General features: G+C 35.4%; 1 protein-coding gene across 1 annotated transcript in view; it reads left to right on the top strand.

The window, feature by feature from the left end:
* The window catches only part of Cntn3 (contactin 3), a 216,329-nt gene that overhangs the window by 23,543 nt on the left and 165,859 nt on the right, over nt 1–26,927 (top strand). Inside the window, exons 2-3 of the mRNA XM_042679994.1 lie at nt 3,539–3,665; nt 16,011–16,186. Of these exons, the coding sequence (XP_042535928.1) occupies nt 3,539–3,665; nt 16,011–16,186 (303 nt within the window). The remainder of the gene's footprint in view (nt 1–3,538; nt 3,666–16,010; nt 16,187–26,927) is intronic.

Below are 26,927 nucleotides of genomic sequence, written 5' to 3'. Positions count from 1 at the left end.
GCATAGCCAGATTGAGTATCTTTTGTCCCTTTCTTTTTTTTTCTGTGCATGTGGCTTGAATACTCCCGTCATATTTGATTATTAATTTGTACTTACTTTTTTAAAAAGAATCATTGGAGTCTTGAATGGCTGCTGGAAGCCTAGAATGCCTTCAGGAGCTTTAAATGTCAGAGATGGCCTATATGTGCCTCACAGGTAGTTAGATCCAGTGTCATCAAGAAAGGCCAGGTTGGAAAAGCAGTCTGGCAGTTGTTTCTTGTCTTTCAGCAGCTTTATTTTAGGATGGTTTCAAACCTAGACTGGGAGGATTGGGGATCTGATATCACATGTCTCCCCATGACACTATGTTGCCATGATCATTTCCAGGTCATTTCCTGTTTCTGGGCTTCCCTCCCTGAGAGGGCAAACAACATACAGGGTGAGAAAGAGAACTCTGGGATTAAAAGTTTAGCTTTCTCAATCCCCAGCTGCACAGTGGTACCTACCATGTGTAGCATTATTGTGGAAACTGTTTCATTCTTAATCCTTCATTCAACAACAGACAGATGTTGTATATCTATCATGTTACAGGAGTGAGGGATAAAGCAATGACTCTGACACAGATAAATAACAGATATACAGATCGTTCTTGACTCAATGAATGAGGTTCTGAGTCTGAAAAACACTGCAAATGGCAAATACATTTACCATACCTAATCCACCGCAAATCTTAGCAATGCAGTAGGTGTATTATAGAGTATCGGTTAACTTCCTCTTGGGATCCCATGGCTGGCTGAGTAAAGTGGCTCACTGAGGCTGCCCCAAAGAGACCATACCATGTATCACTAGTTTGCAGAAAGACCGAACATCAAGATTCCAAACATAGCTTCTACTGAATGGGTCCCCTTTTATCACACCATTACCTGAGGGAAAAGAAACTGAAGAAATGCTAATATTCTCCTTTCAGTTGGTCCTTTCCAATTAGAAGTGATAGTAGATGTTTTAAAATCCGTTTCTTCTGAAGGTGTTTGTTTTCTACAAAGGAAAAGTGGTACATTTCCTTGCTCTGTTTTTCTCTTCCTAGGTAAGAGTTACAGTCAAGTAAAGAACAAGGCCTATCAACATAGTGTCTTGTATATCTCATTGTTGCAATGGGTCCACCTGTATCCCTATTTAAACGATTTCTTTTTTCCCTTCCCCTCCCCAAATTATACCAACATCAAATACAGTGAAAGCAGGGGTTATAAAGTAGGGAAGGACATATAAAGCAACAAAAAAATCACATGGGACCTTGTAAATAGGTTAGAAACAATAGCAAGCAAGAAAAAACCACTTGTGTCCCTATCTTGGAGTTCATTTCGCTTAACATCATCTTATCTGATCTTTTCTGCTTGTCCCAGACATATGCTAGTTATTGAAAATAAGAGAAACCATGGGACCTATGTTTCTTTGGGCCTGGCTTACTTCACTTAATATAATTTTTTCCAAGTCTTTCCATTTCCTAACAAATGGGGCAATGTCATTCTTTCTGATGGAGGCATAGAATTCCATCCTATGTATGTTATATCACCTGTTCTTGATCCATTCATCTACTGAGGGGCATCTGGGTTGGTTCCATATCTTAGCTATGGTAAATAATGCTGCAATAAACAGTTTTGCTGGTTGCTTTAGTATGGTCTTGTTTGTGATCATTTGGGTAAATGCCCAGAAGTGGGATTGCTGGGTCATAGGGGAGCTTATGTGGATTCTTTTGAGGGGGAAAAAATAAGTACAAGGGTCTATGGTAGAAAGCAAACGTGGTTCCTCGGGGCAGTGGTAAAGGATTTTTGGAAAGGTTATTAGTGGAAAAGTGGTCAGAGTGAGTGAGTCTGAGATTTGAGGGTACAGTCTTTGACATCACCTTTACAACTGACAAAGACAGTAAATTCCTGCATCATCCCAAACTCCCATCAGCTTCGAAGATTTGATAGAATGACTGACAATGGTGACTAAAAGTTGTTAGACTTATGATGGTGGTGTATTCAGGATGAATCCAGGCTAAAGTCATTCCAGAGAAAGAGATACACAGGACAGTTTGTGAGTTTCCAAGTGATCACCGTCTGTTATATTCTGGAGGCGTTACCCTGCCGTGTATGGTCATGTGGCCATATAGTCACATGATCTCCAGTGAGATATGTCTTATCTTAGACTACTGGCTATGCCCAGCCTCACTCTAAGATCCAGTGATCCATTATGCCCATCTTCAGCTCTAAGACATTTGTTAATATGGCTCCCATTTCCTTCTAGAAATCTACAGGTGGTGTAGAATTCACACAAGGTCAGTTCTATATACAAAAGGCAAGAGATTGTCTCTGCATAGAACCTGGAAACAGTTAATATGGGATGTTTTGTTACACATTCTGAAATCATGGCAACAAACCTCTCTCAGACTCAGTGTTCCTTCTCTGTAGGTAGGGAATAATTAAGCCACTTAACCTCACAAAGCATTGTGAGTCTTAGCAAACCGAGTCGGGCCTTTAGCAGATTAGTAGATTCAGCTGCTCTTATTTTCTTCACTTCATTGTGACTATTATGTTGTGGGTTTACTCTTGCTGTTGTTGTGATACATGTTTGTCTAAATGCTATTGCTGGATAAAGTAGCCAAAATGTAAATACATATATTTAGGACCTTTGGGGCCTATTCCATTTTAATTTCTTTGACTTCCTATTCATGAGCTGCATTTCTTTCTTGGTCTGTTTATTCATTTTATTCTTTCTCCGCTTCAACAGAAACTCCTCTGCAATTCTACTGAGCATTCCAAGACAGGAGAGTAAAGAACTTCTATTTTTATCATAATTTCTGTGAATTTGTTTGTTTTCAGAAACAATCTGGCAATGATTATACAACTACAGTTGCATAAGCATTGGGTGAAGGCAGTATCTTTCTCCTTTTCAACTGCATATGACAACAACAAACATTTTTGGTTCTGTGTGTGTGTGTGTGTGTGTGTTGTTGTTGAATTTGTCTTCAGAGGATGTTCAGGTTCATGTAGGGACACATTCTGAAAGTCTCCTTGACAGTGCTATGTCTTTTATTTCATTTTTCTGGTAATAAATGAAAATTCCATCAAATATTGAGTGTTTTTTTTATTTGACAATAGGCAAATAATATAACCAATCTTAAGATTTTTAGGCCCAGCGAATTTCATGAGGAACCCAATACTCAAGTGTTCAACTGGCTTTCTTTTAGGTTTAGTTTTTGCAGGGACTACAGACAAAAAATACTTTTTTACAGTAGCTTCCACACTTTATTCTCCTCCAAACACATGAGTGTAGCCTGTTGTTACAAAGTAACTATTCATGACTATTGCAGGTTTTTTAATTTCATGTTTTATAGTTTAATGTCATTTTATTAATTTGGCAGTGTTTTATACTGACTTTCATTAGTGCAGGTATCCCACTGTTTAGAAAGATGCTGCTTAAGAAAGAACAAATAACTCCTTGCTTGTTTTTGTCTTCAGTGCTAGAATGGAGCTTTTGTAGTTATTTACTTCTTGTGTTTGTTTCTTTACCTGCTTAGGTGAGCTGCTCTTACAAGGCCCTGTGTTTATCAAAGAGCCCAGCAACAGCATTTTCCCTGTTGGTTCAGAAGATAAAAAGATAACTTTAACTTGTGAAGCAAGAGGAAACCCTTCACCTCATTACAGGTACAGTGGAAATTTGGGAACCGTTTTTAAAATAAAGCTCGCAGTTGTTTTACTTCCATATATTTATGCTATCAGTACGAAGAAACATATGAAGTTGTGTAGTATACTCAACAGATCTGACTCTACGACCATCTGAATAGAGACAACATTGGTTGGATTGATTGTTCACTTTATTGTAAAAATATGGTTGGATGTCTTAAACATGCAATGTCTTTTTACTGACTTATAACGCAACTTAATTTATAAAATTGGGTTTTACATTATTTGTCTAAACTTAAGAGGATTTTTAAAGATTATTTAAAACCATAAATTAAACGGTATGTATAAAAATAAAATTCTTAAAGTGAAAATGTATCTTCTTTATTAGATTTTTCTCATGGTAAATATTGTACTTTTAAGATCATGTCAGAACCTGCCCACTGAAGACCCTTAACAGTCACAATCAGGTACAAGGAAAAAAACAAAGAGAAAATTGAATTCTCATCATCTTATAGTAAACATACCAATACTTAGAGGTGATGACTGGTCATTTGGATGGCATGTGTATTCACTTGGTTAAATAACACAAGATTAACATGTTTTCCTTTTAGGAGATCTGCTTTAATAAAGAAGTGAATTATTTATAAACAGCACATGCTACTTTCATATCAATGGATGGGAGGGTATGCTCAAGACATTTTTATAGCAACACGATTTTTCCAGTATTAGTATGCTTATGCAATTTATATGCTTATGCACATGAATTCTGTAACCTACAGAACAAGCTACTTCATTCTATATTAATAAAATTCTAAATGTTCAGCATCATCATTTAGAACATATTGAGCTTTATTGTTCTCTGAAGGCATATAAATAATAGAATCCTACAGTCCTTGGTAAATTAGGTCAGGATTGTGTGAGAAGCTTGACCCTTGGATTTTTGCATGAGAAAGCAATTGAGGTTAGTCTTTTTTTTCCACACTATTCTACAGCATACCTCGTGTGTACTGTATTCTTGCAAAAGTGTAAATGTTACAAATCTAGGTTGCCGATCTGAACTGGCAGAGGTAGAAAAGAGAGTTTTTCTTCTGCTTTTACTTCTTTATATAGAAATAAGAACCAAGTTCTCAGATAATAGGAAATAAGAAACAATTTTTGTGTGTTGGATTGTTAGCATATCAACATCTTGAAATATGTCTTCTTTGGGGCAAAGATGAACAGATTAATTTAGCAGTGTATTTTTCTGGAAATATTTCTTTTCACCATATTCTTAAAGTGTTCTGACACCTTTTCAGTGCATTTGTTTTCTTATAGACATGGCTGTGAATATGATAAAAAAAATTCCATATAAATGACTCATTTGTGCTCTTTTGCTGTTGTCAATGAAGTCATTTTTCCTGGCATTTATCTTAGGAATAATTTGGCAGTAAGTGCATTCAGCTAAAACATTGTCAAGACCTAGGATCTAGTTAAATAGGAATGAATTTTCTAAGTCAGTGGATTATTTATGATTATATAATTTTATCAAATAGTGACTTGTCTTGAGTTTGGAGATCCAGAAATAGCCTTTTGTTGTAATGTTACCTTTGTGTAATTTACAGGAATGATATGAAATCTGCATTTCAGTGTATCGATTATGTATATAACATTTGAAGAAGTTTTACCATTTGGATAGTAACCCTTATGTTTTTTTTTTTTTTGGGGGGGGGGTCCGGTCATGGGGCCTGAACTCTGGGCCTGGGCGCTGTCCCTCAGCTCTTCAGCTCAAGGCTAGCGCTCTACCACTTGAGCCACAGCGCCACTTCCGGCTTTTTTCTTTTTGCTTATGTGGTGCTGAGGAATCGAACCCAGGGCCTCAGGCATGCAAAGCAAGTGCTCTACCACTGAGCCACCTTCCCAGCCCCAGTAATCCTTATGTTTTATTATCTGTCCTTAGATGTCACTGTATCGTTTGTAGGTTTCAGTTTAAACACAATCTGTAACTGATATAGGAGAGATATGTGACTTAGATTGATTTCTTAGCTTTAAGTTTGATAAGTGAATAAACTTTTAATATGTGAATCATTATTTTAAAATTCAAATATAGCAGACACTTTGGAGTTGTACAAGTTAAGATTATATATATATATATATATATATATATGTTCAAAATGTAAATAGGGACTTAGACTACCAAGGAGTTAAGGAGTCTTCTGAAGCCTTATGAAGTCTTAGGAAGAAATTTCAAGGCAATCCAAATGTATCTCTAAAGATTCAGAATAAACTCTTAAGTGGCTTATATAAGAATATTCTTTGAAAGCCCAGAGCCTGTCATGTAGACTAAGGCAAACTTGTCCATTGGGAGAACTTATCTTATTATTTTCCCATTGGGCAAAAAAGAAGTCTTAATTGGTCATATTAGACATACAAAAGTTCAGAAATTCTCAAGAGAAATGACTTGTCTTAGAGTTTAATTGAGAATTTTATCCTTTCTCTTATATTTCCTTGCTCGAGCCCTAAGGCTTCTATTTAAAGGTTAATTAGTATTCGGTCTCACCATAATTGCTGATGGTCTTGAAAGAGGTTATCCTGAGGAAGTCTTAGCACTTTTCTCAAATGGGGAGGACTGTCCTCTTGCTTTTCATGTGAGTACAAATACTTTGTGTTTGCTGAACAACCTTCAATGGGTACATCTTTGTTACTTTTCTATTTAAAGGCGAGTATATTTGTGTAAAACTACAGCAAAAGGTATGTCTGTGACTAGGGAGCAGGGAAGTCACAAAACCCCATGAAGGGAATCTGAGGAGAGAACATGTGGACCTGTTGAGTAAAGCCTACAAAGTCATTTCACCACAGACTATGACAGTAGTCAGACCTCTTTTCAGCACTGGCCCAGGGTTACCATCCACAGTCTGTCTACATTTACTGTTAGCTTCATTTATCGGACATGATATAGGATGAAGAAAATAAGGTGTAACACTGAAGGTGTGGGCCTGTGTGGGCATTGAGTTTTCAACTCTTAGCTTTGTTCAAGACTTCAGAGCTCCGCTAACCACTGTAGTAGCCAGTGGTTATGTGTGGCCTCTAAATTTAAATCCATTACATTTTGTTAAATCAAATTTAAATAAATGAAAATTCTCCTTCCTCGGTCACAGCAACCTCATTTAAAGTGCTTGTTAGATATATCTATAGCTCTAGAATATTCTGTTGGGCCCACTGTTCAAGACCAGGTTCTGCACCCACACACATTTGTTTTCACATGAAAGTGACCAGATTACCATTTTCATCCAGCTTTATAGAATCAGTAAAGTAATTAAGTTAAAAATCTTATATGAGGAACCTTGGATACACAGCTTTAAGAGATAATTATCACTGCAGTGGGAAGGGATTTTCTAGCTTAAAGGTCTTCAACATATCTCTGTAATGGAGTCACCTCCTGTACCTGTTTAAATTACTGAGAGTTGACTACATGTAAAAATTGTAAGAAATGAAAGGAAATGAAATAGTATACTAATTTCTGCTTATGTTTTCTTTGAGGAGTGGCTGTAAGGAAAAGAAGTCTTAGACTATTTCCTGTATATACACACATGCAAATACATGCAGAATGCTATACATTGTGGTTTATGCATCACTGTACTGAGCTGTATCTATCTACAGATGCTATGAATTCCCCTAATAGAATATAGAGTGCAGACATGTTGTACAGCACATAAAAAGCGAGGCATAAATTAAATGCTATCTACAATATGGTCTGCATCATAACATATCATGTGATCACCGATGACATATTTTAAACAGTTTTGGTAATATGTTATTTGTGTTCACATATTTTTATTGCCATGTGAGTTTTGGTGTTACTATTATTTTACTTTTATGTCCTAAGGCAAATAAATATTATTGTTCCTTCAAATTCCCCCAGCTCATAGGGAAATTTGATCCTTCCCACTAAATTTTGAAGCCCAGTTCTCTGTGTTTAATCCTCAAACTCAGTTCCTCACAGTGTTCTGACTGCTCCAGCTGCAGAGCTCTGGTCCCCATACTCACAGCCACTAAGAGCAATTGAACAGTTGGAATAACTATAAAACACACACACACACACACACACACACACACACACACACACAAAACATATCTACAATGCCTGAGGCAAACAGATGCAGATAACTAGGGTAGGCATTTCCATTTCCCCAAGGAGCCTTCTTGATATTTTTCTGCTCTGGGTTCTGTTCTGTACCCACCCAGTGAACTGCTCAACCTGCCTGTATTATCAAATGAAATGTGATGGCCCCAATTGCTTGTCACTACCCTGAAGGTGAAATTGGATGTTTGCATCTCTGCATTACTAGCCTGTCCAGTAGTGAATGTTTACTAGATGATACTGAAAAGCAATGGAATAAAATTAATTGAGAGAAAGAAAAATGAAGGATTGGAGGATTAAGGCATATTTCAGAAATCAAGCATGTAGTAAAATATAACAAGTGCAGAAATGAGGACTATTCTAAGCACAGGGTTTGGACTGAGTCCTCTCCATTGACTCCATTTTAAGACAGATACCTACAGGTATCAAAGATTCCTGCCTGGCTCTCCTGATATCCTTATGTCTACCCCATAGCAGGAAGTGTCATCAACTCCCCCCCCATCATAGCAGAAACAAATGTGAAATACAATGCAATGAATACTGTGAGCAGTCCATATCAGCTGAAACAGAAGGTTTCAGAGATGTAAAAATTAAAGGGTTTGATACAACATGTTAAAGCATGCCTTGCATGATTGCTTTTCTTAAATTTTCTTGTGTGTTTTTATTTTTTTCCTGGTGGGATAAGGAGGAAAGATCTAACTATCTTAATCAAACACCAATGGAATCTGATGAATTACACTCACATTCTTAATGAGTCATGTTGGCCTGAGATGTGGAATGTTTGCATTTGCAAGACTAAGTCATATGTGGAATGACATTTACTCGGGAGAATGGGGACTTGCTAGGAGGAAAAGTTAAAACAGATGCAGGGAAGACAAAAGTAGCAATCATCCCTATCTCTGCCTGGAATAATTTTAAGATTATCAACATTGTGTTTGAACTCAGTTATATTATCACAAGCTTAATAGCTCTTCATCATCCAGCTTGGCTTGGCTTGAAACAATATTTCATATGTGTGTGAATGTATTTTCATGTGTCATGAAATATTCCCTCTCCTCACTGCCCCGCCCCCCCGTTCCGTGCCAGTCCTAGGGCTCAAAGTCAGGGACTCAGAGGCCTGAGCACTATCCCTAAACAATCTTTGCTCAATGCTAACATTCTAACATGTGAGCCACTGCTCTGCTTTTGGATGGGTAATTGGTGATGAGCATCTCATGGATTTTCCTGCCTGGGCTGGCTTCAAATCATGATCCTCAGATCTCAGTCTTCTGAGGTCACAGGGGTGAGCCACATTTTAAAGATTCAGATTTTAAACCACAGTATTACAACTTAACTCATATGTATCTTCAGCAATTATTGCAGGAGCTTAGCTAGTTATTTTTAGATAAAGTATTGAATATGTAAATTCAGACATTCATTCTTTCAGGAGCTGCAATTATTCTCATCACTTCAGTAAACATATTAACAAACATTGCATCCCAACACAAACGCATTTGCTTTTTAACTTGAAAGCCACTTCTAAAACCACAAATTGCTTTTGTGATTAAATTCCTAATTTTCCTGTCAAGCCCCAAGTAAAGTATTACATGATTATTTAACAAGAGTTTGGCATGGACTTATTTCCCAGCCCCAACCAACCCCCAAATGACTTAATGTCATTTACTTCTTTTTGCTTACATTTCACTTGCAGTCAAAAATGAAGTTTGTTCCCCCAATGTTTAAACTTCCATCTTCCTAATCAGATTTTGTATGATAAAGTAGATATCCTGAAGGACTCTAACTTTATGTAGTCAACTGTAAGGTGAGCTGTATTTGAAATCACCTACAGTCTTCCAGTTTGTTTTCAGGACTATTAGTTTCTGTTTCAAAAGATGAATATTCTGGGTTCATTTACAAGTTCAAGTGGGAAATTTACTTCAGAGTTTAGTGCTCTAATTTGTACTGGCAGAAAAATATATCTGTGTTCATATTCATTATTGCTATTCCATATTAGTTGTGGTTTTGTGTAAGCAGTTGTAATCTGAAAGCATAGTGAATATGGAAAGCGAGGTACATAAGAACACTCATGTAAAAACTCTATTTTAATATTGCTAATTGACCATGTAGATGACTACCAGTAGGGAAGTCTGTGGGGTTTACTTTATGGCTTGAAATTGTGTTTAGAAATATATTCATTCTTTCTCCAGCTTATTTGTTTCTTTATTTGCTAGTCCTGGGGCTTCAATTCAGGGCCTGGGCACTGTTCCTGAGTTTGTTTTGCTCAAGGCTAGCACTCTACCACTTGAGCCACAGTGTCAATTCCAGCTTTTTCTCCTGATGTGGTACTGAGGAATTGAAGCCAGGGCTTCATGCATATTAGGCAAGTACTCTACCACAAAGCCACATTCCTTGGCCCTTTTTATTTTTTTGCAGCAAAAAGCAATTTATTCATACATGCTCACCTGTTGATATTTTTAGTTTATTTTCTGGAAATAATAATACAGTTGTCATCATTTAGGATCCATATATGGGTGTGTTAGTCACCTATGGTTTATATTAATTATTTAAAAAAAACTTGAGCCATGGACATGCATCTGTTTTACAATGAATGCATCTGTATTATTCATAGGTAGCAATCTGTAGTACACTCCACTGTTCTGTTTTATTAGATGTGTTTCAGATTTCTCAGTACTTTGGTTCCCTTGTCCCTGTTGAGTGGAGAATGTAGCAAATTTAGAAATAAATTTACTATATATGCATTTCCTCAGGTAGATCACCAACCCAAAACTTCCTATAACCATAACCTTTGGTTATCGTGCCAATTCAAATCCCAATAAAATTTTCTATGAAGTCAGAGGGAATAAGAGCTCACTGACTAAGAATCAATAGGCTTGGGAAACATGAATAGAGAAGCATTTCTTCACTCATGGATTCTAAAAGCAAATACTAATTCATGTAGAATGAGAGTTTGTATGCTGGCAGTGAATTTATAAGATCATCCAAGACTGTTAGAACATGATGATTATGTAAAGGTGTTTAATTCTGTGACATTTACCCCTGAGCTAAAGGTACAATGTTAAGCAGCTTCTACAGCACAGTGTAAATGTTATATGATTGAATTGCTGGTGTAGCTCCAGGCATCCTGGTGCTGTTTTCTTTTTTACCTTCAGGTTATTACCTTACTCCTTCTACAATGGAATTTGGGCATGCAAGTGTACATTTATGAAATTTTAAACTCTGCCTTTCAGAAATACTGCATTGTGATGTTAATACTTGGTAAACTTTAAGAGTCTTTGTTAAAGTTAGAAACCTATATTTTTCAAAGGATTATGAATGTGAAAACTAAAATTATCTATTTGTAAAAGTTTCCCTACTGTGCATGTCGCTTACCTGACACTCTTAGCTCCCCAGGGTTGTGTTCAGCAAGCCTAATCAGTTTAATTCCAGATTTCAGCAAAGAAATGAGTCTGATTTTTACTAATTTATTGGACAATACCCAACAAGGAGTTAAGGATACCTTCTGTTTTCTAGAATAACTATGAAAGTAATTTTCTTATACAGTTGAAAATGTGAGATATGTTTAAATATGTGGCTCAAATATGGATATTTTGCTTTAAGAATATAGATTCATGCTTTTGTTTCTCAGAATAAAATAACCGTTATAAGCTTAGGTACAGGAATTACCTATGCTTCAATGGTAGACCTTTTGAAATTCACATATTCTCAGCAAGAAGGAAACAATCAATATTTAATAAGATATGGAGAATTTTTTATATCACCTGGGGATGAACTCCATTTAATGATTAATAGTTTTCGGAAGAAGAAAAATAATTAGATTACTTTGTTAAAAGAAAATTAACATTTGTCAGTGTACCTCAAGAGTATCTCATTTCTGAAGCATTTGCTAAAACAAATGCACTGATGCTTTTGGTATAATAGAAAACATATTTAAGAGAAGAGTTTTGCCTTTTTATGTGATGAAATAATCTAGTGATTGTGTCTTTTTTATGAAAACTGAGCTAAAGAGAGAGGCACTTATGCAAATGAAACAATTTTTTCCACTTTGGTTTTTAGTGGAAATTTTGGGATGGTAGCTTTTACATCTTAGGCACTAAGTATCTCCCCACATAATTTTATGATCTCTTAAATCTTGCAGGCGATTAAGTAGGCAAGAAGTGCTTCTTCATATTTTTATTTATCTTCCCAATTTTCCATATAACCAGTGTGCCTTTATTATTCATTATATAAATACAAAAACACACAGTTTTTAAGGAAACCATCAAACATGCTTTGTAAGACCCCGAACATTCTATCAATTCCAAGATGCTTTTCTTTCTCCTGGAGAAACTGTACTTTGTAGGTAACAAAAACACCAAGTACCCTTTGCAATAGTCTTATATTCAAAAGTATATGTGAAGCCAAGTACCACTGGTGGCTTGCACCTCTAATCCTACCATTGAGGAGGCTGAGATCTGAGGATCACAATTGAAGCCAGCCCAGGCAGGGAAGTTTATGAGACTCTTATCAATAATTAAACCTCAAGAGGGTAGAAGTAAAACTGTGGCTCAGGTGATAAAGCACTCCTCTTGAGTTAGAAATTTAAAAAAAGCTCAGAAGCAGCACCAGCACCAAGACCCTAAGTTTAAGCTCCAGGAACTCTCTCTCTCTCTCTCTCTCTCTCTCTCTCTCTCGGTCTCTCACACACATAAACACATATGTGCACACATATGTATACACACATGTATACATACAACGAACTATTTTTCCTGACTTGAATTTAGAGGCGTTCTTACCATTCAAACATTGAGGCACACAATAACTGGCAAACCCTTCCTTTTTCCACCTTAAAAATAAAACCTGTGCAGGGTACAGGTGCTCATGTCTGTAATCCTAGCTATTCATGAAGCTAAGATCTGAGGATTGCAGTTTGAAGCCAACCCATGCAGGAAAATCTATGAGATTCTTTCATTTTCAATTAGCTACCAAAAGAGCCAAAAGTGGAGCTGTAGTTCAAGTGGTACATTAGCCATGAGCACAAAAGCTCAAGTACAGTGCCTGGGCTCTGAGTTTAAGCCCAAGTACCAGCACACACAGGATAAAATGAAACCTATTCACTTGTGACTGACTCACCTCAAATATCCTTCGCTTTCTAAAGATCAAGCTGTGTTTCATCTGTCCTCTTGAGAACTTCTCAGGGCATGTAAGATGCACATAAACCACATGTGGAAGACACAGCATGTTTTACATGAGATGAGATGACCCAAAGTTTGGAATGAAATAGCTGTCAAGGAACTGACTTGTGCTTGTAGGGAATAGAATAGGAGAAAAGGGCCAGGAGAGAGGCCTTCACCATTGCCATCCTGTTCTCTCACTTCAATCCCACATTAATAATGGCAGCCACCATGTCTGGAATGCCCATGTTGTCAGTACTTAGCTGTCTGTTTAAATCTGTTACATAACCTTTGCAAAAGAAGTCTCCTCATCTAATGTGTTAAATAAATTGCCCATAATTGCACAGCTGGGGATGGATGAAGGGCAAATGACAGACCAATGAGGACTTCATTGTGAATGCCATCTCCTTCCTTTTCTTTGTTATGTAAAAAGCTTAGCCAGGGCCTAGGGATGAGATGGTGTAGAGGAGGGGATGGTACAGGAATGAGGAACCTGGGGAAAAATCTCTGCAAAACTATAAGCTCAAGAATGCAGGGACCTATTACCATGAGTTCAGAATTGGAAAATTGCCTGACATATGGTCACTCCATAGTTGTTCCTCACTGACTGAGAAGAAAGAAGAAAAGGATTTCTATTTTAAGCTGTTGAATGTGGAATTCGTTAAAAATGAAAGTTATTAGTTGTTAGTTCCCTCACACAGAAGATAAGAGTCCAGTTTTTCTCAAGTTTGACTATGCATATTAAATTCATGGAGATCTTTAATCATTAAGGCAAAGATTGGGCCTGAGTAGGAAGGTTTAGATGAAAACTGTATTTCTAAAAATAGTTCCTGTAGGTCATATTATATATAAAGAGTACAAAGTATGTAAACAAAATGTGAAAGGTTAACCATTTACTTGCATTGTTTCTGTAGTTCTAAGTTTTAAGGAATAATAGAAACAGGGAAGGTATATAGGGGCTCTGGGTTCAAGAACAAAACTCTTAAGAACAGAATAAAAAGAAAGTGGAAAAAAAAGGTTGAATCAAATGCTCATCCAAATATGGACTTGCTTTGGGAAAGATCATAACTCTACGAGCTAATCAACCAAAAAACACTAGCAATCTAACATAAATGGGGGAAAGGCTATGTAACTAATTCTCTTTCTCCTCTTGGTCATTTTTGTAATATTGTTCTTTTAGATTCAAAGAGAAGTTTAGTTTGCTCTCTCATTAGGAATGTTGCTTTGGAACTAGATATCTTCTGTGTGATTAGAACAATTGGATTTAGAAATAAGCAAAGGATAAGGTGTTATTTATTACAATAGTAGATTAAACTCATACACTTACCAATTATCTGAACTTCCATTAGAAAAATCTTGTTTTGCATTGTTTTACACAGAGAGACTGGAGTAGTAATGGCATATGTCCATATAGCTACTACTTATTTTAATAATAAAGACAGAAAGCACCTTGCTCATGTAACTGTAACCCCTCTGTACAGTATTTTCACAATAAAAACATCTTAATATGAAAAAGTAAAATTTTTTTTTAAAAGCTTTAGATAATGGGTATGTAACTCAGTGGTTGAACATGTGCTTAACATGAACAAGGGCCTGGGTTCAATCTCTAGCACCAAAAAAAAGAAATAGTAGTAAAAAGTACTGTAGAGCATTTTTGTAAAGTGTTACTTAATATGCCATTGTATTATGACAATTATTAAATGTCATATTTTTGGGAAAAAAGACAAAAAGCTAAATTTCCTAGTGTAAGTTCTCTAATCACATTTCATTTTCTCTTTACCACAGGTTAAAGCTTCTAATTGTCATACATTTGAAGTATATTGCATTCCTTCATAATTTCTGTGTTTTAAAACTTCATGTAAATGATACCAAAAAGTGTTTTCACTGATGCTTTTAAGTAATCTTTATAAAAATCTATCCATTGTCCAAGTTGTATCGTATTCTGTTAACTTCACACTCCTACCTTTGAGGTGATATCCATTTTCCCCTTCTGTACCCTTTTACCATATCTATGCAGATTAAGTATTTCATATATTAATACAATAGTTTCTGCACACCCCATGACATAACTGAGGAACCATGAACTACTCAGTTGAACTCCTGACCAATCTCATTAAAAGGTTAGAAACAGTTGGTAATTCATGCAGGTGGTTTATTGAAATTCTCATCTATAAACTAGGCATTATTTTCATGGCTTTCTCAAAATTTAAATGAAATGCAATTGAGATGATTGGTGTGATATAGAATTAAAACTGATGACTGCATTTTCCATATCAGAATTGGGTTGTCTAAAACGTGAGTGCCTTATTTTCATAATGACTGAGTTCTTGACATTGTGAAGAGTGAATGAGATTTAAAGATGAGATCTACTTGGGTGTGTCAAGTCTACTTACTGTTCTAAAATTCCCAGTTTTTCAGTTAAAACCTTGAAAACCACCTTTTTGTTCTCTATATTTTTAGCTTCCCATGGATACATACATCTCTGGGGTTTGTTCTGTAATTTTGTCAGTCCCTCTTGGTGATGCTTAGAGTCTTTTACCACAGTGAACTATTTTGTAAATAGCTCTGCTGTCATTTAGAAAAGTAGAGAAAGCCTCCGGGAAAAGTATTTACCCAGACAAATGGAAATGGATAGTCCAACACTTACCAATTAATTTATTAAATGTGCTCAGTCGTGTGGATAAATCAAAGAAATGTTCTCTGTTCCCTCCACTCTATTTCCAGCTTGGGATTGGCCTAAAGTATCTGAGATAATTACCTCCATTTCCTACTTCAGCTTTGTCTACACAGATCTAGTCTGACTCCCTGCTCCCCCAGTGAACCAACTGTTCTCATCCTCATGAGAAAAATCTTTACCTAGCTCCCAACCTTTTGTGCTACTACATTGTCATTTCTCCTGTACCTCCCTTTTGCTTTTGATGAAAACCTGGGCACAGTCACTCTTAGAGTATGTAACACTGGAATCCTGTATGCTTTAGGCTTTTTTTTTTTTTAATGAGTGGAATATGTTTAAAGTGGACGGAATAATGTAAAGTCTTTTTTGAAATTCTAATAAAATAATAAGAAGAAAAATCTTGACCTTTAAAAATTGTTTTGCAGATGGCAGCTGAATGGGAGCCGTATTGATAGCAGTGTGCACCATCATTATAAGCTGAGTGGAGGCAACCTTACGATCATGAACCCCAACAGGAACTGGGATACTGGAAGTTACCAGTGCTTTGCCACAAACTCACTTGGAACAATTGTCAGCCGAGAAGCTAGACTCCAGTTTGCTTGTGAGTTTATGATTCTGCATCTAACAAAAACAACATTTTAAATGATAGAACTTGATTTGTGTGTTCATTGTGGGGGAGGGTGTCTCAGAAACCACATATAAGGTTTATTTGAAAAGTAGGCTTGCAATTCAGCCTTTTTTTGTGGGGTAGGGGACACCTCCTCTATTTAATGCAGCAATTATGTCTTAAAAATGGCTATGTCAGAATTGGGAATGTGGCTTAGCAGTAGAGTGCTTGCTTAGCATGCATGAAGCCCTAGGTTCAATTCCTCAGAAAACAGAAAAAACCTGAAGTGACCCTATGCTCAAGTGGTAGAGTGATGGCTTTGACACAAAAAGGCTCAGGGACAATGCCCAAGGACTGGCAAAAATAACAACAGAAAAATGTATATATCAGCCAGGTGCCTGTGCCTCATGCCTATAATCCTAGCTACTCAGGAGATCTGAGGACTGTGGGCTGAAACCATCCTGGGCAGGAAAGTCCATGAGACTCTTACTGCCCATAATTTAATTACTCAGGAAAAGTTGGAAGTGTCACTGTGGTTCAAGTGTTAGAGCACTAGCTTTGAGCATAAAGAGGCTTGGGGACAGCATCCAGGCCCTGAGTTCAAGACCCAGGATATGTGCAAAAAAAATTGTCTATTTCACAACTACCTAAAGAAAATAAAAATAATAAATTAAAAATAAATAAAAAATTCCATGTTGGTGTTTGCAAATCTATATAGCAATATATTAACTGAAAGAAAAAATAAGGAAGTTCTTTGTGTGAGCAGACACTAGCTGAGTGTATGTTGTATGTTTAAATGCTTAGTAATCTTCTTTGTTTCTATTAAACATAAAGGAGGACATTTTTGTGTTTTTCATGAAGAAATGACAAAATGAAAAAAAAGTATTTTCCATGCTAGACAGAAATGCAAAGAAATTTTGGTCACACTTTGCAAGTTGCTTGACATTAGTGTTGATAATAAAATGAAAGTGAAAAGGCCATTCATTGGTCATTTGAGAAACCTGCTTTCCTCAGATATCATCAGTGGAATTTTATTTATTTATTTATTTTATTTTTTATTTTTTTGTCGGTCGTGGGGCTTGAACTCTGGGCCTGGGTGCTGTCCCTCAGCTCTTCAGCTTAAGGCGAGCGCTCTACCACTTGAGCTATAGCGCAACTTCCGGTTTTCTGGTGGTTTATTGGAGATAGGAGTCTCATGGTCTCTCCTGCCTGGGCTGGCTTTGAACCGCGATCCTCAGATCTCAGCCTCCTGAGTAGCTAGCATTACAGGTGTGAGCCACCAGCGCCTGGCTATCAGTGGAATTTTAATACAATCCCTCAGTCTTGTTGGGTTGTCACAGAATCAATGCAGGAAGGAAATTTGTGAAATGATACAATGTTTGACTTGTAAAGCATTTCTCAGTGATTTGCTGTTAGGTTTCATGTCTATAATATTTGGTCCTCATTTAATTAACTTGGAGTTGCTTTTATCAACTTCCTAATTCTCATGGCAGAAGGCTGAAGGAATTGCCTTCAAAAGCCCAACCATCATTAATGTGTGAGTAGCTAGTTTTGTCTTACCCCTGGATTGATTTCTCTTTCTTACTTGATTAAAAATGTCAACCTCCCTAGCCATAAAAGAAATGCAAATCAAAACAACATTGAGTCATAGGGGAGCTCTATGTGGAGTCTTTTGAGGAACCTCCATACTACTTTCCAAAGTGGTTGAACAAGTTACACTCACACCAACAATGCAGTAAGGTTCCCTTCTGTCCTAGCATCTGTTGTTATTAGAGTTCTTGATATAGCCATTCTAACTGGGATGAGGTGGTATCTCCATGTTGTTTTGATTTGCATTTCTTTCATGGAGGGGAAGGGCAAAAACAAATCATTTAAATAGGGATATAGGTGGACCCATTGCAACAATGAGATGTATAAGACGTTATGTCGAAAAACGAACTTTATAACTTTGGCATGGGGGGGGTGGGATAGGAAGGGGATGGGAAGGGGAAACAAAGGAAGAGGCAACAATGCTTGATAAGAAATGTACTCATTGGGGCTGGGAAGTTGGCTCAGTGGTAGAGCACTTGCCTTGCATGCCTGAGGCCCTGGGTTCGATTCCTCAGTACCACATAAGCAGAAAGAAAAAAAGCCGGAAGTGGCGCTGTGGCTCAAGTGGTAGAGCACTAGCCTTGAGCTGAGAAGCTGAGGGACAGCACTCAGGCCCAGAGTTCAGGCCCCACAACCGGACCCAAAAAAAAAAAAAAAAGAAATGTACTCATTACCTTGCCCCTGTAATTGTAACCCCTCTATATGGTATTTTCACAATAAAAAAAGAGAGAAAAAAGTAAAAAAATAAAATCAGCCACTAGCTAGCTACTCAGGACGCAGCAGAGATGTTGAGGATCACAGTTGGAGGCCAGCAAAGCCTTTCCTTGTATATATATATATATATATATTCTCTTCTGACAGCTTTAAAATTTTACAGTTTTTATTGGGAAATGAGAAGGCTATTGTCCTAATTGTACAAATAAAACATTTCATGTTCTACTTTTCACACTCAAGTCTTTATCATTGGTTTTGTATATCATATGAGGTAAGATCCCAATTTAGTTTATTCTACTACAGTTACATAACTGAATTAACTGATTGATTAAGGAACCCATTCTTTACTGACAGAAATGCTGTGCTGTGTTAACCATTTCCAGTTTTGTTGTACTTTTCTGTTTGGAGGATATTTTATGTCAATCATGAGCATTTTTTATTGTTTGTAGACACTTATTCCTTTTATGTATTTTGTTATGCTTACTTGCTTATATATCAAGCTGAATATTATATATGTATATGTATATATAAAGCATTGACTAGATGTATTGAGGATGGAGGGTGGAAATCTCTTGGGTGCTTGCAATTTTGAATACCATTAATATTTGCCATGAGATATGAAGTTGGCATCGAGATTTTATTGTTAACTTTTATCAGTTATATGATAGTTTAGATGCTATTATGAATGTTTGTTTCTTTCCATTTTCGTGTTTTGCAGGAATATATATTTCCCCCCTCTTAGGCTGCTAAAATAGTGAACATTTTCTAATATTAAATGGCCTTCCATACTCCTGTCAGTTTCAACTTGGCTTTTATGTAATTTTTCTATTACTTAGATGTTAACTTTTTGTTCATATTCTGCATAGCATTTTTCCATATATATATATATATATATATATATATATATATATGAGCTTTTTTTTTCTTTATGATCTCATGTTATTTTTTTCCTTTCTGGATTTATCACCAAATTTATATCCACCACTAAAAACAAGTTAGAGTATGCCTTATTTTTTTTTGTTCCCTATAAAACATGGAGAAATAGTGAAATTACTTGTTTCTTAAGTGAGATGTAAAACATAGATACAAAACCACATAAGCCTGCATTTCCTTGGAGGACATGTTAATTTTATTAGTTATATTTATTGAGTAGTTACAAGACAAACCATACTGTTCATATCTGTGTGACAGATTGTATTTTCCTAGCATTTTTCACTTTATATTTTCTAATGCATCATCAAAGATACTATAAAATATTTTCATTATTTCTTTCTTAGTTCAACATAAACTAGATATATATTCCCTATTTTCTTATAAATGGTATTTTGTTCTCTTTTAAAATCAAATTCAATTATCACTTTCTCACTATTGAATTTCCATACTATTTCATGCATTTTACTTTGTCCATTCATTATACAAATGTCCATACCTTCTACCAATTAACCAGAAAAGAACTGGACTACAGGTGTGACTGACATGGTCAAATGACAGCCATGAACAGCAAGCTGAGCACGAATCCCTGAGTTCCAGTCAAATCATTAGCCAAAAAGTAAAAGAAAAAAGAAACGTGTAGAGGTTTATTATGCTATACTTCTGTAAATATTTTGAGTTCCTTATGATTCTGTTTGACCTGTGAATGATCAGATATGTACTGCTTTTACATTTTCAAACATAAAATTTCAAAAAATATTAATTATAATTTCATAGTTGCCCAAAGGAGTAGCCATTCAATAGAGCAGTTTATGAATATAATGTGTTGATCAACATTACCCCTTTCAACATATAAAGTTTTAATAGTGTTTTTTTCCTATTTCTAAACTAGCAACCCATTGACTATAGAATGGACTTTCATATTTTAACTCTTGGCTAATTTTGATGTTTCTTTCCAAAGTATAACATTTTTAAATCATCATATTATATTCTTATCTCATTTTTATTTATATTATGATTTGTTATTCATGGTCTATAATTTTTAGTAATAGGCTTAAAATTAATGTATATTTTCAGGATGACAGTACTGGGTTTTCCATATGTCCACTGCATTAAACTTAATTATGCCATTAAACTTAATTATACTGATGTTTGATATATTAATTTTTGTGGATGATGTAATGTCTTTCATTTATCCTGGTATTTCTGTTCATTTTTGCTTTATTTAAAAAATTTGATATATTTTTATAAACATGTGATGACCTCATAAATGGTTTTGATTTAGGATTTAAATACTAATACAATGATAGGCTGTATTAATGTACTACGATATTTATCTTTTTCATTATTCTCTTCATTTTTATTTTTTTCTGTTCTCAAAAATATTGCATTGTTTTTCCTGTGATATTTTTCCTATAATAATTGTCCTAGAAATTTTAGTCTGTATGCTTTGAAAGGTCAGAATATAATTGATATCTCCAACAAAAAACCTTGCAAGATATAAACTTGTTACTAATCCAATCTTATTCTTTGTCCAATCTTCTGTTGAATTTTTAACCCTATTTATTATTAGACATGGTTGCTATATTTTTATGTTTTCGTTTTTCTTTTATATCCATAACAATACCATATGCAGACTCCCTACATAGCTTATTAGTTTTAAGGAAAACATCACAAATTTGTCTATATCCTTTGTTTCTCTTTTCTAAATGAACTTTTCTTGACTGCTTCTTTGAATAACAACCTCATTTTTTAATAATATGCTGATATTGCTCTATCTGGTTCTGATCATTTTAAGCATTACTATTGATTATGACAGCTGATCCTAGGAGTCTCTCCTGCCATCTCAGCAATATGCATTTTTATGAGGTGTATGAAATACTGCATTTTCAAACCCTAACTCTTATAAATGCAGAAAATTAAATGTACACTTTATCATTTACTGTGCCCAGCCTTCACAGAGTCCTAAGTGATTATGAACCACGTAATTACTACTTATCTGGCTTTACCCTTAAGATTACTGAATCACTTTGCTTACTCTTTTGTCTTGCATGTGCTCATTTTCCTTCTTGGAGATCTGTATCTTTTAAAAAGGATTTTAGTTTCTCTCTGCTTGTGGGTAGTGCTGTTTTGTTTTGCCTCTTTTTTTGTCCTTATGTTTGAAAGTGTGCTTATTTTTTTCATATATAAAAAAAAATCTTGACGTTAAGTATGTTGTTAAAACCCCAGACACTGGAGCTACATTTCCTAGGTTGAATCCCACCTTTGCCACTTAGAAGCTGTGTTTCTTTAGGCAGGTCCAGAACCTCTCTCTGCTGTACTGTCTCCATTTGTAAAACCAGGATCACAGAATGTATTTAATGAAGTGTGAGGACTAGTTATGTTTATCTAGTACCCTGAACAAGGCCTTGCAGATTGTAAAAGCGACAGATAAGTAATTACTATTTTAGCATGTCTAGAAAATCTTCAGCATTTATATCTACAAGTTTTCCTTATTCCTTTGTCTTTCCAATTGCCCTTTAAAATACATTTTCTATTTTCCCAGTGTCTCTCCTCTATTTTTTTTCAGTATTTTTCATTTCTGTTTTGTACTTTTAAATTCTCCATATTTACTTTAGTTCTGTCATACATTCGTTCATTCTCCCCTGATCTCAGCATAATATTTGTTAACCTGTAGTTTGAATTTTTGATGTTAGTGATTATCGTTTTCATGTCTAGACATTCTGCCTTGTTCTTTTTTTTTTTAAATTTTATTTTATTTGAGAACATACTGTATGCCTTGTTCTTTTTAACATGTTCCTATTCTCAGTTCAGACTATACTTCTTTGTTTTCCTGAAGACCTGTCATCCCACATATTTTTTCTTTTATTATTTCACTTAAGTCCAAAAGATTAAGTTAATCATTCATTCTGATATTCTCCTCTGAAACATAGGATATTTCTGGTCTCATCCAATGATTTGGTGATCTGCTGACTCTCCCCTGCTGCAAATATTTTTTCTTTTATAAATTTTGATATAAAGTTGAGCTCTAGCAGGGTTTTTACCTGACATGTGATTATCACATGTGATAAATATGTAATTCTTCTTAGTTTTGGTTTAAGGAGTAACCATATCTAGCAGCTGTTATTGTGGCTACAAAGAATCTCAGGGATAAAACCAACCTGGGGACCATGTTATAATAGAATATTTGCCACATGAAGCTAGCCACATATAGTCCACTTTCATTCCTCATCTAGTTACGTCTATAAAGCCACTGCTAACACTGAAGTAGCAACTTGAAGACTATCCTTGGAGGGAAATGCAGGATTTGAATCCTATGAGCTTTCAAAATGTTATCAACCAAAGCAAATCATTTTTTTTAAACCAATCAAACCATGATTATATTTTTGTTTCTGTTTTTTGTTTTTGTTTTGTTTTGCATATTGAGGATTTATTAACACTGTACTTGCAGCCAGCCACCTACGTCGGAGAAAAGCTTGACTAACATATATTTTCTCCTTGGGCCCACCACAGATTTCTGTACATGAAGAAAATAGACAGCACTTCTGTTCTATACTCAATGTTTTAAACAGTGAAATCACCAACAAAAAGCAGGGGTATATGAAAAACTATGACATTAAATGTGTGAAGGAAAGAACAGTTGTTTATCATTTGGGCAAGAAAATAGAACATCACTTTCTTCTCCTTCATCTTGGAATAGAAATAAAAAATAAGAATCAAGTTTTCCAAAATAATTAGATAAGCCACAGTTTATTCTTTCCCTTGACTTTTTAATGTGGGGACTGATATCTACATTAAATGGAACAGCCCTGGAGGCCAGATACAAATCACATCACCAAGTTAGTGATCTCTGGACTTAGGTGTTGGGAACAGACCTGCTCTAGAATTCAAAGGGCTCTATTATCACTTATTAATGATTCTATTTACCTTTCTCTCTCTTTTAAAAATTTTTGTAAAATGTTATCTTTAAGTCATTTATACGAAGAGGTTTCAATTCAACATCTACATTTTTATGTATAATGTATCTTGGTCAGTGTCATCCCTTACATTGTTCTTCTCATTTCTCCCAGCCCTACACATCTCCTCAAGGTGTCCAGTTCTGTTTTCACACATGCACATTAAAGGAATGTATTCTCCATTTGTCTGCCTGCTTCCTTACATGCACCCCACCCATGCAACATGTTTCAGGTTCCTGGTACTCATTTTGTTAGATGGAACTAGTTGTTTATAGGAGTTATACCACTGGACTCCTAAATTACAACATAATTTATTCAATTTATTTGTGTATATCTGCACATCTCTCTCCCTCATATTAAGGTATATAGAAAATATCTATTTGGAATGGAGTTGCATTTTTTTCCATTTTTTTCTCTTTTTTTTGCTGTACTTCATATTTGTTGATCTTTTTTAATATAGGGGAAATCAGTGGGGTTGTCTTAATAAAGGATCCCTCCTCCAAATCCTCAGAGTGTAGCAGGTTTTCCCTTTTATTAGATTATAATATTTTAAAAACCCTTTGTATTCTGGAGAAAGGAATTGGGAGAAAGATTAAACAAACATAGACATTTCTAAGGATGAACCTCACTGCAGCTGGTTGTTATCTGAAAAAGAAAAGTTACTAAAGTCTAATTAGTTAAATTTGTGTTATAATTAGTAGGAGCTTAGTTTGTTTTGAGGCATATGCAGAACTATTTCTCACAGATAAACAGTGCCGCTAAAAACACAAACTTAATCTTTGAACCTATGTGACTTTGAAGAAGTTCAAAGCTGCTTTACTCTGCTGGTCTAAAAGGAAGTTAAAATGAAAACAAAAGCTGTAACTCAGTGTTTCATTCATACACTCTGACTTTTTAGAATAAAATAAGTAAAACTTCTTGATTAAACACAGAGGGTTTCAAACCATTTATATCAAATGTTTGCAGTTTTTTTTAAACTAACATTGCATTATAAGTCAACATTTTAAGTTACTATGTAGCTTTTGTATTTTACCCTGTTTCATATAACTGGATTATGTTTCTTTTTTAAAATTTTATTTTATGTAAAGATGCTATACAGAGGGCGGTTACAGTTACATGAGTAAGGTAATGAGTACATTTCTTGTTGAACATTGTATCCCCTCCTTTGTTTTTTTCCTTCCATCCTTCTTATTTTCCTGTTGAATCACTAAACCATTTTTATGGTAGGTGAAGAAATTAATGCGATCATCATAATATCAAGCTATACGTTATGGAAATATTTGGTTGAGAGGACTCCATTGTCTAGAATCTTGATCTAAATTTCTACTGAGTTTTCTACTCAACTGTTCTCACGTCTTTGGGCAACAAACATATGAATGATTGAAAATGAGTAGGTAGGGTCTATAACCAGTGTGTTCAAATTAGAATGTAACCAATCCTTTTCCTATAAGCTTAATGCTATGAGTTTCTATCTGAGGACACTATCATTTGGGAATCCTGGTGAGTTATCTGCACTATTGTGGTTGAGTAGGCTTGGCATCTTCATCATTGAGGTCTTCGTATGTGACAATAACATGTTCCTAGTTTAAGATGTGGTCCAAGAATGATATCTACCAGATATGTCTGTCTGCTATACAGTAGGAATGGTAAAGGAAAACATCCACAAGAGATTACAGTAACCCCAGAGGCAGAGTTAATGCATATATATATATATATATATATATATATATATATATATACTGAGTATTTATATGTACCAACACTTCACAACAGTCTGGGCTCCTGAGAAAGTCCTGCAAGAAGCTTAAAATTGTTTGGAGAATTTAATTTTGCCAATTATTTGAGCAATATATGCAAACTACAGCATACTATAAAGGAAAACAGCTCCCTCCTTCCCTTCCTAAATTCTAACTTAGTCTGTAACGTTAAAGAAAAGAAGTGACAAATAGCTCAGTATAGTCTAGATCTGAATAAAGTTGCTTTTGTATAACCAGTGAAGTTGAAGATGAGTCAGATGAGTTGGCTCCGTAGTTCATGTTTACTTGTGTCATCTTATTTCAAGCACTTAAAAGGGCAATAAACAGAGAGACATGTTTTGATTTGGAACATGATTGCATTCAAGAGAAACAACAGTAAACTAGGAAATGATTGCCTTTGTTGATATAATTGAAGCTTATGGGGAAAGTGAGACTGAGAAATCTAGAGATCCAGTGACAAGTATGTTAATGGACTAGATGTAGGAAATATGACATGTTTTCCTCAAACAATTAGATGTATTATAATGTGGTTCATCAGGATGGGCTACTAAGTAAGCCTGGAAATTCTTGTGGGAATGGGTGGGAAGAGGAAAGGGTGGATTATGAAAATCATATTTCTATAATTAAGCATATTGAAATGAAAGCATTATCTCCAAGGAACCTGGAGTGGTTAGCGAGACAGAAATGTTCTTCATGTTTGCACAGCCTGTGTTTTGTCTGAGAGCTCCTGGTTTAGATCTTCTTCCCAATGGGATTTTTTTCAGTGAGGTACATGGTAGAATTTGCATACCATGTAATGCCCCATTTAGAGTACACATTTGACTGGTTTCTAATATATTCACAAAATTGTCCTAAGGTCTACTTTAGAACTTTGTCATCATTCACCAAAGAAACCCTGAACCCAATAGCAGTCATATTCTATTCTCCATCAAGTATTCATCACAGTCTCTGGAAAATCCTCAATCTACTTTTTGTCTCTATGGGCTTGTGTACCCTGTGCCTTTCACATAAATGTGTTATTCACTATCTAATATTCATGATTTTTTTTCTTAGAATAATCCTTTTGTATTTCATCTGGGTTGTAGCATGAATCGTTTCATTTTTGTCTACTGCTGAGTAATACTCCCCTGTTATTTCTGACATGTGATCTTTACTCATTTATTGATGGTCTTTTAAGCTTATTTTCCTTTTTGGGCTCTTGGGGATGACATTGTTGTAAGCATGCTTCACAGTTTCTACTGTGTAAATGCCTGCTGTGGAATTACTATGTCACTTTGTAATACCTGCTGAACCAGTCTCACACTGTTTTCAAATGGGACTGTACTAAGTTATACTTTTTCAGCAGTGTTTGAAGCTCTGAATTTTTCTAAACTTAGTATTCCAGACAACATTCCACTATCCTACTGGATATATCTTCTTTGGGGGAAATACCTGTTAAGCTCTGTTAAGTATCATATAATTGGTTTATTTTCTTTGTATTTTTGAGATGTAATATTTTGTATGTTCTAGGTTTACCTCTTTAAATCTCTGTTGTTTGTTGTTAGAAATCTTTAATTCATTGACTAATAGGGCTATCTGTATATGTGTCTCTTAAAAGAGTTAAAAAATACTCTTGGATTGGCAAGATGATACATGCCTGGAATCCTAACTATTCAATAGAATGATGATGATTAGAAGCTAGCCCATGGGTAAAAGCATGAAACACAATTTAAAAAAATACGCTAAAGGATAAAGGCCTGCGTATATGGCTCAAGTGGTATATCTTTGCCTAAGAAAAACAAGGCCCTG

This window comes from Dipodomys spectabilis, unplaced genomic scaffold (assembly GCF_019054845.1).
Source record: "Dipodomys spectabilis isolate Male_0828 unplaced genomic scaffold, ASM1905484v1 ptg000054l, whole genome shotgun sequence".
NCBI classification, from domain to species: Eukaryota; Metazoa; Chordata; class Mammalia; order Rodentia; family Heteromyidae; genus Dipodomys; species Dipodomys spectabilis.
Note: the sequence above shows the minus strand (reverse complement) of the source record. Positions and strands in the feature narration are given on the sequence as shown.